General features: G+C 34.9%; 1 protein-coding gene across 3 annotated transcripts in view; it reads left to right on the forward strand.

Annotated features, from left to right (window-relative positions):
* The window catches only part of LOC111052226 (transcriptional regulator ERG homolog), a 65018-nt gene that overhangs the window by 5182 nt on the left and 45789 nt on the right, over positions 1–14047 (forward strand). Inside the window, exon 1 of one of the 3 annotated variants that reach the window (XM_039428486.1) lies at positions 8665–8791. The exons of the other annotated variants lie outside the window; for them this stretch is intronic. Within the exon in view, the coding sequence (XP_039284420.1) occupies positions 8779–8791 (13 nt within the window). The 5' untranslated portion in view covers positions 8665–8778. Of the gene's footprint in view, positions 1–8664; positions 8792–14047 lie in introns of those variants that run through there. 3 annotated transcript variants of the gene reach the window in all.

Below are 14047 nucleotides of genomic sequence, written 5' to 3' on the forward strand. Positions count from 1 at the left end.
AAATCAAGGTCCACATTACGCATCTTACAAATCTTTGACATGTTCTAGTAAGCAGCTCTTGCCTTTTTAAATCAGGCAGACTCCCGTATTATCTTCTATATCTCCCGAGAATATAAAAAACTAAATACCACTAATATAAAATGCTAAAATACAACAGCCTCTGATTTTTGAATTCGGAAAATTGAAATCACATTCTTTCCCTCTTGTCAAAAATATCAAGATAATTATTAATCCAATATATTCTTTCAAAAATCATTTCAAAGTTACAGCATGTACAAATAGATTGAGACAACTCCGCTGAAAGAATTCATCCGCAACTTGAATCTGAGTTTAAAAATCACATCCCATTGGTTCGGAACCAACCTAAAGCTGAAGTGCCACTAGTCTCTCACGCACAAGCCTAGAGAGCTTATTGAGGCATTACCCTCAGGAAAAAATACCAAAAAACAAATTTGTTTGAAAGTATATCCTGTTTTATCACTGACTATAGCGATGCTCTTACCTCTGCTCATGATTTTACATTGTATTTACGAATTAATTTTAGTGTGTCGTTACGTGTTAGCATGTTTCACTCGTTTATTGAATTAAGTTGTAATGAGGGGAAGTGAGTTGGAGCTTTTGAGTGGCCGTTTACATCCCTGAACAGCCAGAGCTACAGGCCTTTAGGCCCACGCGGGGTCTCTTTGAGGAGTAATTACATCAACTGGAATTGCATTCCAACAGGATATCCTTTTTGCTTGCTAAGGGCAGGCGTGAGCGTTTAATAACAATAACTACGCCAATTGATTCATGAATCAACCATATTGCTCTCTCGCTCGCTCTCTTCCTTATAAATAGACCTCTTTCTTTTCTAGTCAAACCGTATTTTGTTCGGGAACTACCGAAAAAATTGACCAAGTCTTCAAAAAAATATTTCCTTGTAGAATTTGTTTGAGTTGTATCCAGTTCACATTACACTACTTATTTCATGATTCTGTTTTAATATTACACTAATTGTAGCACAGTACTGTGATTATTGGTTACTTTAGGTAGTATACTTTTCAAAGTTTATATTTATTTATTTCTTCAATGTTGTTATTAAATCACTTTTTGCTATTAGAAAAAACTACTAGCTGTCAGATATTATTTATCTATCACATTTTGTACAAATACTTGACATGAGCAAAGGCACAACAGGCTCATGCCCAAAACTGTTCCAGTTTCAATTTATACTATACTGTCCAAATCAAAATGTTGGTTATGTCACTTTCACTTTTCAAAACCAATTCACACTCTTCAAAGCTCAGAAAAACAAGAAAATTTCAAATTGAATAGATATTATTGTAGTCTAAAACCAACAAAATCTAGAACAGTAGTTATTCAAAAGCGAGTTTTGGAGAAAACTCTAAGCCAAAACTTCACGCTCTTTATAGAAAACTATTTCACGATAAAAAACTATATAATTAATGTTACGGTATTCTTTATGTATTCAGTCATTTAAACAGAATAATTTATGAACAATAAATTAAAGTGGAAATGATAAGGATAAGGACTGTATTTATGAACAATTTCAAGAACTTTGATATCGGCTCATGAATACGGCCCTAAGATTTTGATAAATTAACTCAAAGCTCAACTTTGATTCCAATTCAATATAATGTATGTCTATTTCTGTACCAATCAAGCTAATGAATTCAATTCGTATTTGGAAATACATTCACATAGAGCTTCTACTATTTGAACACGCAATAAACTACAGTAGTAAACTATAACATAATTCCAACTTCAAATTGTTGAGTGATGCATGTTGATGAAATCACGAACTTAGCCAATAGGCTTACTGTAATCAAAATGGCAACTAAAATGATAGCGGCCCAAAAAGTGATTCTCTCATGGTGGTCGCTTATTGCCACCTAAAAGGCGGTCATACAGTGTTTATCACCGTTTAGCCAGTTGCCCTTTTTATGACAACAGGCCAGGACACCCAATTTGTCCTTACCAACCACTTCATAAATTTTGTAGGTGAGAAGAAGATGAACCAATTATTATAGCCAGTAGTGGAAGAAAAGGAAAACAAAAAAGAGGGAGAAAGAAGAAAAATAGGGATAGGCTCAAGTAAGGGCGTAGAGGTAAGAGGTAGAAGACGAAGAAGAAGAAGAAGAAGAAGAAGAGAAGAAGAAGAAGAAGAAGAAGAAGAAGAAGAAGAAGAAGAAGAGAAGAAGAAGAAGAAGGAAAATAATATTGAAAAAGGAAAAGAAAGGGAGAAGTGGAAGAGGGAGAATAATATTGAAATAATGAAGAATAAGGAAAATAAAAAAGGAAAAGAAAGGGTGAAGTGGAAGAGGAAAACCAAGAAATAATGAAGAAAGAGGAGAATAAAAAAGGAAAAGAAAGGGAGAAATGGAAGAGGAAAACCAAGAAGAAGGAGAAGACAAAACAAGAAGAAAGAAATGAGGAGGATAGAATAATAAGTATGAGAAGAAGGAGGAGGATATAATGAAACCAAAGAGATGCAGAAGAGAAGAAATAGAACACAGAAGAGGAGATGAAAATTATAAGGAAAAATAAAAATGTGAAATAAGCAGAAGAAGCCGACAAAAAAGGAAAAGAAGAAGAGAGAAAGTGACAGTAGAAAAAAATTATCAAGGAACCAGTTGGAGTAGAAGTATGATGAGGAAGGTGAGATGGAGGTGAGGAGATAGAAGAAGAGAGAGAGAAAATAGCAGAAGAATGATAAAAAAGAGTAGAATAAGAAGATAGATGGAGAAAGATAGAAAGATGTTGAAGAAGTCGAATGAATGAATAGAATAAGGAAAGGATGAAGGAGCAGAAGAGCAGTGATTAAGTGAGTGGATGATAAAGAGGAGGGAGAGTAATAAAATAGAAAAGAGAGAGGGAGGATGCAGCAGCCGAGGGTGGTCGGTCATCTCTTTAGTTTATGTTCTTGCTTCTGGGATGTTATGAGCGAGAGAGAGTGAGAACGTTAGATAGCAAACTGGTTGAGTGAGAAAGAAGGATAGAGAACACACAACACCCTCCTGTTTGGGAGCTGATAAGTGCGATAAAAACTTTACCGCGGCGATTTCTCGCTCTACAGTCAACAGTCGGCAACAGACCCGCCCACCCACTCATGTGAACTATTGTTTCTCATCGTTGACTATTAACATGTTCGAGCATTCCTAACCAGCTTCTCACCTTATTCAAACAGCTCCTACTTCTTGAGTGGCTTCAAAATGGGTCTTTTATTGACCACCCATCGATTTTACATAAATGAGTCACAAATGTGCATGTGAGAATTCGCGGCTGTTTCCAATCCCATGCAAATCAAGTTCATCCTGGAAACATTTCATACAAAACACTCCAGAGCTCATCAACCGGATCTTACAACTGTCAGAGTTCAGTTGAGCTCATCAACTGTCCACTAAAACTGTGTAACTACTAAACTCACAAAAGGTCTGTTCATTCAGTAGATTTCCATTGGTTTTTCAGTCTTCCTCCATTTTTTTCCTATCACCCACCCTCAAAACTGTAGCTTCGATATGGGATTCATTCTCGGAAACAGCATAAAAATCAGGCAGTTGAATACTAGCAAGAAATATATTATCAATAGATTGGATCCAATAATATGAGTGTTGCAAGCTATAATTAATTTCATACTCGTATAATCTGAAGCATACTACAGTAATATTATCTTGATGTAGACCTCTTTTTGCCTGTATACAATAAGTTCTGTATACACAGTATACTGTGTATTTATTTATTTATTAGTTCATATACAAATACAATCTAGGTAAAAACAACAGGCATTCGGCCAAAACTGCCCTAAACCTTAATTTGGAAAACACAGTCTAGAGGTTATGTAAAAATGATAACTTAATTCGTACAAAAAATTCAAGTCCAAAAAAATGTATCTATCAGAATTTTGAATTTATCAGATTAATTGATTTTAAAATACAAATCCAAACAAAAATCCTCTTCACAATCGCAAAAAATATTAAAAATTTCACTTAAATCCACTATTGTACTCATGTAAACACCAAAAAAGTGTAGATTATCAATAAAATATCTCGGAGGGAGCAGAGGATGAAGTGAAAAACACGAGTATTCGCCTTCAAATACTGACAAGGATGGAGTTCTTTTTAGTATTTCAAACCTAGAATAATGTATGTAGTTGTTTCAGTTTTAATATTTTGACAAAGGATTAATTTTTATCTTAAAAAGTAAGCTATACTTAGATTAGATGACATACGCTGAATTAGTAAATCAATAAAATCTACCGATACTTAAAACATTTCTATTCTTCAATCGGATCGGTCAGTTTGTTTGTAGTTTATAATGATTAATGTCGAATGATGATAGCTTCTTACCTTCGGTATAACAACACAGCCGGCTGTGATAAACAAAGGAGGTTTGATTAGGCACTTCCGTTGGGAAACCCCATCGCTGGTTATCCTTCGACAAATTCGTTACTTGTGCCAAATCACGCATTTACCTTTTTAGATTTGTCCATTTCGACTTTGTAGTCCTTCTAGTCGCATCTAGCCTATATTTAGTCGGCCGGGTACCGATAGCCCTGTCGTCTGTGAATTGTTTCGATCATGTTGAGCTCTGTGTCGGCATTTCAATCATGAGAATAATTGAAGAAGAAAGGATTGATCAGAGAGGAGAGAAAATAAGTCAGAGCAATACTAGCAGGCCAAGAAGAAGCAAAATATGAAGAAAATTGAAAAAAGGAGAAGAGAATAAAAATCAGGAGAAAGATGGGGGAAGGAAAACGGAAGAAGGGGAAGTCAGAGCAATACTATCAGACGAATAAGAACAAGGAAGATATGAAGAAAAGTGAAGGAAGGAGAAGATAATAAAAATCATGGAAAAAAGGGGAAGGAAAACAGAAGATCAGATCTAGGAAGGGAAGACATGGTGACAAAGAACACAGTAAGAATCAAGATGGCGAGAGCAAATATGTAAAATAGATAGAAAACATGGTGGAGAGGGACAAGAAGGAAAGGAAAGATATGGAGAGGTGAATTCAGAGGTTGGAATACGAAAAAGGAGAAGAAGAAAAACTCGAGTAAAGGATAAGGATTAAAGTACAGGGGAGAGAGGAAGATCATCATAACGACTTGGAATATGGAAAAAATAGTTATCTCTTAAGAAGATTGCGAAATAGAAAAAAATTATGAAAAGTAAAACATAGGAAGATGGAAAAAAGGGAAATTCGGAAAGAGCTTGAACAGAGAGGAAAACATAAGAATTAAGTAGTTATAGGGAAAAAGGAACAAGAAGAATGAGAAAAAGATGAAAGGAAACGAAGGATGAGAAGAAAAGAAGATAAAAACATGCATGTAAGATGAATTGAAAATTATGAAAAACATGAATATAAGATGAAAACATGAGTAGGGAGAATTATAAGAAAAAGTTATACTCAGAAGATATAATAGGATGAGTAAGAAGAAGATAAAGAGGATGAAAAGGAGGAGATAAGTATGTATGAAATAAAGATGGGATTTGAAGACAACCTTTTTTGGTGGGGATGATCCCACATGAGCTTTAAGGGGTGCGTGGGTAATGAGATGATATGATGATGAGAGATGTGGATGAAGTATATGAAATAGGTTGTAGAAAAGTGAGAGAAGAAAAAGACAATGTAAACTGTGATCCATATGATGGAGAAGATCAAGGAGATGGGAAAATAAAAAGAGAAAAGGAGAAGAGTGTTATGTTGGTCTGTTGGTCATTCATTGAGACGGTAAGCATGGATTGCTGCAGGCTGCAAGGTGGTCTGCCTCCCAATCTGACTTTTGGCGGCATCTCGGCAATAGGCGATAGGCAAACGCCTGAACTGTATCTCGGTGTCTGATCAATGAATCGGTTCCATATTATTTGTGTAGGTATGGCAGTTTGGCGCCTTCACGCGACACCATGTTAATTTAGGAGGGTGCGAGAGAGGAAGATGAAGAAGGGGGTGAGCGAGGTGACGGTTGGATTGGAGAGAGGAAGATGAGAAGAATAAGCTTGAAGAGATGTAGACGGAGTAAGAGTCATTCGTGATGATGAAGGAAGAGGAGGGCCAGAAGGAAGAGGATTAGTCGGAGAATGAGAAGTTGTAGGAGAACAATAAGAAAAGATGAGAAGAAGGACGAGTACAAAGGGTGAGAAGAAGGAAGGAAGGTAGAAAGTAGAATTTGGTAGGGGAATAGGACAAAAATAAATTAAAATATAGAAAAGTTATAAAATTGTAAAATACAACAGGCAAATGAAATCAGAAAAAGGCCGAGTTGAAATTTAGGAGAAAGGAAGAAAAAATTAGTTGTATTGAGACATGTAAAGATGGAAAGGGAGTATTTATAAGTGGGGGGACCATAAGAGAGGAAATGCAGCCAAAAATAGGAGGCCGTGGAATAAAAATTCCTGGTTTGAGACTGTTCGATTTTCTTTTTATAATTTGATTTTGTGTATTGAAACATTATTTAATCATTATTGTGAAAAGTTGTGAAGAGTCTTTTTTGTCTTCCTAGTCTTCCTAGTCTTCTCTTAAGAAAGACAATGAATTCAAATCAAATTGGAGTATTGAGCAAATGAAAATAAGAAGAATGGCTTATAGGTTGATGATTAGTAAGTGGGCTGTAAAGAATTGGTCATAACTGAAGTCAAGAAGAATAACTACCAAAAAATCACCAGATCCATTGTCATTGGCCATTGCAAATGAATGACATCACCAAACTATCAGCCTTCATTTGCCATTATAGCCTCATATTACATTTCCAATTCACCGCCAAACAAAGATTAGTCTCGTACATTGTTGTCTGAAGATCTTCAATGAAGATTATAAAATGGAAAGAGAGGGTATGTGTGAAGGAATAGAAACAAACAAGAAAAAAGGATGTGGTGAATCAAGAAGGAAGGTGGACAAGATGAAAAATAGTTTGGCTAGTTTGGTTAGAAGGAGAGAGATGCAAAGCAACGTTGTGCTTGAACAAATCATGCTAGGAACATTGTAGAATGATCGTTGATCTCGTATTTGGCCATCGAGGCCGTTCTATGGAGATGTGAAAGTGATTCCTGGAAATTCAGGGAGACCGCGACTATTTTTTTTATAAAGCGTTACACGCGGCGCCTTTCAAACTGCTCACTCAATTCACTACTCACTCATCATCTCTCTTTTATATCTCTTTCACTCACCTCTTCCGTTGTAATCGTTTCTCCCTCACACTCACTTTGTGGCTTGTTTTTCTCTTTCTTTTACACAGGCGCCTGGCCGCACCTTTAGTGAAATTCAGTTAGAACTGTCATAATTCCCCATATACAACATCAATGCTCCCCATTAAATAAATGCTGGCAGTTCAAAGTGAATCTCACTCAGTGTTTTCATCGTCTGACATTTAACAACAGCCCCCCCCTTCCCCTTCACTAATCCGACCACTGGTGTCTTCGCTGAATGGCAGCTAATGGCTGTCAATTGCTTGGTTGATTTGATGATGGGTAATTAAGGATTTGATCTGCTGTATGATGATGTCCTCATTCTGTGATATCATAATATGGATCAAGTTGTAGGGTAAACAATTAAGAAGTCGACTATTTGCAACTTGCTCCATAGTATCTGACACTAAAAAATATCTTTCAACCTACTGGAAATACCGAGTTTGAACCTCTAAGAACTTACAAGTCAGTGTGTTTATTTCAATTTTAACTTTACTTATCTCCATTTTACGCCAATAACTGGTTGTTCAAAATCGTATGAAATACAATAGTAACAACAATTAAGCAACGGGGGAACTTCAGTGAAAGTTTGAAATCAATTATTAAGTATAGAGGAATTGGGTAGTTTTCAACTGCTCATGCCTCATATCGTTACTGTGAATAATTGTAAGTAGCCTCCGCTTCTTCTGTTCAATTAGTAACTGATAATTTGACAAATTAACAACAACAATGAAAGCGCACAACAATGTTAGAAGCAAACAAGCAGTTCAACACGAAAATAGGGAAAAATAATTATTTTAAATAGTGTCAATATCGCACAGAAGTGCGAAACAAAAAAAGGAACATTCTGCGTTCTACAAGAAAACGTTCAACAGCCCCAGGGTGTATGATTCTCCCGTAACTGTTTAAACTGGAAGAATTCAGGAATTGGAATCACACTCGCTCTCTAGCAGCCATCAATCAATTGATTCATTCAATGAAAGTTTCCTCTAGAGTGACCTCGATCATGCGGTGTGCCCGCTGTTGAGTCTTCAATGCCAACTTCTGTCCAGTCCAGACGGTATTGCGTGATGTAAATCAACGGGTCGCCGCAATTAGGATTTCCCAGTTTTGTTGCTCTGTGCAAATATTGTGTTTATTTTGGTGCCAAGAATAGCTTTTTGTTTTCTGCGAAAATTCTTTAAATTTTTCAATGAGTATAGTACTGCCTGATCATCCTCTCAAAGAAATTGAAATAACAGTAGCTTAATTTATATGCAGTTTTCAACCAACTACTAGTATATGGATACTCAAACATTTTTTCAAAGAATAAAACAAAAGTAAATTCGTATGGTTTTTGTTGGTGGGGAGTCCCTTGCGGGAAGGTCCCACCGCCTGAATATATAATTTAAGCCATCAATGGGCCTTACGACTGTCATACTTCAGCCGGGACCGACAGTAACGTGCCCATCCGATAACACGGGAGTGATCTGGTTAAAAAACTTTTGTATTGAGAGGGTTTGAACCCGGTATCTCTATGCTGCTACGCAGGCACTCTATTCAAAGAATAATTTTTGTTTATTGCAAAAATAGTTATCAATTACCGTTACTCTTCTTCAAATGGTACTTCATCGTGAGTAGACTGAAGCAAATTTCTCTATATGCTTAATACAGCATAACATTATCTTCATTTTGACTATGCTTTAATGTAGCCTTCATCAGCTCGGCCCATCTAGAATAATTAATATTACTCCAATGACATATTCCTCTCATCAAGAGGAAGATGACAGTGGTCATCAGTCAGTCAATTAATTATCGTTCATTTGAAATCTATTCTTACTTATTTACTAATTCAAAATAAGTTTTACTATTAAAATAATTACCAATTACTATTGAAAACAATTACTAATTACTAATAAGTATATTATTTTAAATAAAAACTGTTGTGATAAAATGTATATTGTTCGATGCGTTGATCATTCTTGAATGAGAAATATAATTTCCTATCGATTCATTCCGGATTAATGAAATTAATAGCAGTTCCCTCTTATTCTCATTTCTCATATATTCAAATTCCTCAATGTGGAAGGAATCGCAGAATAAAGCAAGCAAGCTATCATTTTCTATCATTCACGATCAATATCAAGAGCATTTACATTCGGCATGAGAAATAGCGAAATGATTCTTCCGAACTCTACCCTTTATTTCTGATAACACGTTCTCAACAGATAATGAAACGTGCAGAGTGTATAATCAAGGAAAATTATTGGCCGAGGAATGTTGTCATAATACTCAAGCAACAGCTATGAATGAATGAGTCAACTAATTGTCTCATATCAAACCATATTTTCCACGAGTCCGTATTATTTTTTTGCAGTATAGTATCCAATTTGGAATTTTGTACTTTTTATATTCGGATTCGGTCAGTTGTTACTAATTTTTCATTATTGTGAGTATGAATCATAAAGCTAGGTCTATCTCTATTTAACTGTTACTTCAATTTTATCAGCAATACACTATAGATTTATGTCGGTAATGTACATAGTGTATTGTACAAATATGTAAGACAATCGTCATTTTGTGTTTCAACTAATAGAGTGCATCTTCGACTACTGAAAGTGAATCGATTGGCTCTGAAGTTGGTTAGGTTAATAATCATCACTTCTGGACCGAAAATCAAGTGACGCAGCAGTGTTTGATTACATAACCTTAACTTTTGAACAACATTAACATTTTATCAAAATATTTGCAGAGAAATAGTACAGACTCAGCCTAGTTTTTCCTCCAATGTCATAATTGTATCATGATTATAGTGTTTTATACAATAAATGAATGAATGAACTACAACATTAATACTCTTTTGGAAAATTAGCATATCCTCTTTAGATATACCGAATTCTTCCTTATTGGTAGATTCTATGAGAGAACCCCAATTCCATTCTGTCTAAATGCAACAAATATACTTATGTGCTCATCTGATATCTTGGTGTTGAAAACTCCGCTTCCTTACTCTTGCCAAACATGACGACAATAAGCGGCGCATGAGTATGGATGGCTCCTATGCCACTACCTTAATTCAACATATCTGTTCATTCTATTATTATATTAAGTTCACTCCTCATATTATTATATTAGCTCACTCATAGAAATTCGACGAAACTGCATTCGTCGAATTGATGTTCTAAACAAACTTTCCCATGTAAGTTTGGGGAATTTCTGAAATTTTCAAAGTAATAAGCATCAGTTGAAAATTTCCTGTTCTATTAGAGAAGAAACAACGAGTTTTTCTATTATTGTTGCATACTAATGCAGTATGAGTAATATTGCCTATCGTGCCTAATAAGGCATGATTTCGGAATGCAGTGTACTCTGATGTTCAGTCATCGATATCCTCTCAGTGGGAAGAAAAAATGTGCTAAAAAAAGACTTTTTTTATTCGGAATAATTCATCGATTGTCTCCATTTACTTTTCGAATGTCACATTAGGTAACCAACACCTGGTGCTATACAGGAGAACTAGTCATTTTTTGTCTTCTTTTATTGTACAAAGTATGCTCTGAATCATGGGCATAAGAAATGAGAAGTGCTAATTTTATTACGTTTTGTTGAGCCGGATATGAAGCGAGGAGATCAAATGGAACAAGGAAAATGAATGAGGACTAGTTTTCGTCATCACCTTCATTATTCATCAAAATATAACGATTGAATAGATCGATTTATGGATGGATTCATCTCTGCTCTGCGATGTGACAACTCTTCTTTCTCTGTATACGTTGAGCTCGATTATATCGACTTTTCAGACGTAATATTTATCAAAATTTATCAATTTAATACTGGGATATGATTGAATGCTGTATTGTTTTGTATAATTATGATTGTATTGAAGAACTTCTCTTAGCTTTTGCGAATTCCAAGTTATGTAGTGGAAAAGGCAAAGTTTCGTAAGAACTCGGCTATAGACTTGATTTGTGCCAATGGTAATCATATAGAACGTTTATATAATTCTTGTGAAACTGTTTCAGTAGCTTTTCCATTTGTCATTATAACTGTTAGTTTAATGTAGGCCTAATAAATATTGTAACATATTAAATCTGGGTAGATAAAAAGCCCTAACAGAAATAGTAATAGGTCTAAAAATAAAGTAATTGGCTAATATCGCCAAGCAGATAATAACCAAGATTAGATAGCATCAGCTTGTTCTGGCTAAATGGTACAAGAACCTAAAAAGGATTTGAAGGAAGTTTATTGCTCATAAATAGATTATTATATAAAATATTGAAGATTGAGGTTATGTAGATGTATTCACGGATCGGTGACCTAGAGATCGATCAAACCGAAGAACGTAGAATCTGACCAAAACCCCTTGGCAGAGCTTTATTGCAATCGGATGGTGTGCAATGTGAAAAAACACCTGTCCACGTGGCTAATTATTAGGTAGCATGGAATTAATATTAATGTATAGAATATTAACTAGCATGCAAAGAGCATAAATAAAAAACCAAATAAAAATAATTTAATGTATTCAGGAAATAAGAGTTACCAGGCGCATGAATACCGAATAAAATTTGCATGCACCAATAGTAAAACGGCAGTTAATAGGCGGCAACTGTAGGCCGATTCAAAGTGTATTTGTATATATTTATATAAATGTACTAGATTTGTGTTAAAAATTTGTGTAATCTATGTTATCGATATGGCTCGAATGCAAAGAAATTATTAATCATATAATCTAAGCAATATTTTGGTATTTTTTGTAAGATCTATTTGAACTTAATGGCGGAGGACTAAGATATTAAATTTTATGCTAATTTGAAAGTCGGAAAGAGGATCTGTAAAACTTGAAAAGGAAGAACCAGCACTCGCCAGCCAAATGCCACCATAAGAGGACCCCAAATATTTTAGAGCGAAGTACCTTACTAATGATTTTGTAAAAGTTAAAGTTAATGTAAATTATTAAATTTCTTAAAAGACTTCGTGATGCTATTGTGAAGCAGAAGTCATTTTCATTTTTAATTAAATTTATAACCCCTTGGAGGAGACGATTCCGGCTACCATATTCCCGGACCACATGGAGTTGGATCGACATCGGCGGCTTACAAGAAGATTTTCGACACGTGAGTGATTAAATTTGAATTAGTGATGGGCGCCCTAGTGCTTCGAATTAATCTGATGATCAAAGCTAGCTCGCCGAAAGGGTTATTATAAATTGAGAAATTAATAAGAGTAATACTTGCGCAAGTAAAAATTAGTATTAAAGGTATTTAATTGAAAGAAAAATATATAGATCAATATTTTTAGAAATTTCTATTAATCAAAGAAGTACGAAATCTAGGCTATTAAAACATATGCATATAATATTAATTTTTGCAATACAATTTGCGATAATTTATCATAGTTCTAATTCACTAGATGAATGGCTCTACCTATTCCGTCAGGTGCCGAATCTTGCACCCTGAGATGAAAATATATATTCGATACAAATAAATCTACTAAATACTAGAGATTTTAATATATATATATATTTGGATTATTAGTGGCTAATTTATCAAGCTGATCTTAGAGCACATATTTTTGATTGAATTATCCAAGTCGACAAGTATTAGCAAGTGCATGTCGCAGCTACATGCAAAAGAATGCATATGATTTTAAGATAAAGGCACATGGTAATGATTCGTGCCATAAATCTAGAATATAAAGTTTAGCCTGTGATATTTTGCTGATATAAAATTATTGTTCTATTTTTATATTATATTTTTCATCGCTCTATATATATTTTTTGCCTCGATTGATCTTTGCATTATTTATGTAATATATGTATGAAACTTTCATGGTGTGCAATTTATTTTTTATTCCTCAACACTATAGTATAAGTATCATTTATATATATATTTATTATTTATTGAATTACAAGAGTTATTGGAGAAGCCCATATCTAGGCCTAACAAGATTTTTTAAGACTGAATACTATTAGAAAACCACGACCTAATTATATCAAATCTCATGCTTTACCGACTGATGCCAAGCAGGAGGCTAATCGTTATTTAAATATAAAGAATAACGTGACACAAAGACATGGCGCCCAACGTGGGGCTGACGATGAGAGCCAAGCTCATTGTATAATTATTTGAAATTAAGTCAATAACCATACTGAAAATTATAGATAACTTATACGAGTTGTGAGGAAAACTGGCGAAGAGAAATTTGTATTACTTTTTGGGGAATCAATAGCTTTAAATAAAGAGAAATTATATGTTTAAAGAAATTTATATTGTTAGTACTGTAAAAAAAAAAAAAATACATGTTATAGAGAGAGATTATATTTTACAAGCCTAAACTGCTATTACTTTCTAGTCAAAAATATATTAGGTGTTTAAGCCGGTTGGAAAATAAGTCGCAGCCTGTAAACTAGCCAAGAATAAATCAACAAAACATTGGGGGCGCTAGAGCATTATAAAAAACTTAAGTATAAATACCTTGTTGTAAGAGTATCCAAACACTTTACACATCACTGTTCACTGTAAGTCCCGGTTTGTGTCTCTTTTTTAAGCATTTTCGCTTATCATTCTTATCACTGTTTAATTAGCATTTATCATATTTGACATAATGAATCACACTCCCGCAAACTCTGAAGTTTCATATATGTACGGCGGTTGCACAGATCCCACTTTGTCGACTCCGAGCACATCAAACCCCACCACGGTAGATGCCAATACGCCACGAGAAAGGGAACCAGGAAGCGTCGGGTCGATAGTCTTCGATCCACCAGGTCTGCAACCTCTATCCTCCACTCGAATCGACGCCGCTGACACACCATTGAATCAACGGATAGTAGAGATCAACTTTGAAGGGGGCGAGGAGCAGCCTGCAGAACCCGCATCGCCGGAGGCCG

This window comes from Nilaparvata lugens, chromosome 5 (genome assembly GCF_014356525.2).
Source record: "Nilaparvata lugens isolate BPH chromosome 5, ASM1435652v1, whole genome shotgun sequence".
Lineage (NCBI taxonomy): Eukaryota > Metazoa > Arthropoda > Insecta > Hemiptera > Delphacidae > Nilaparvata > Nilaparvata lugens.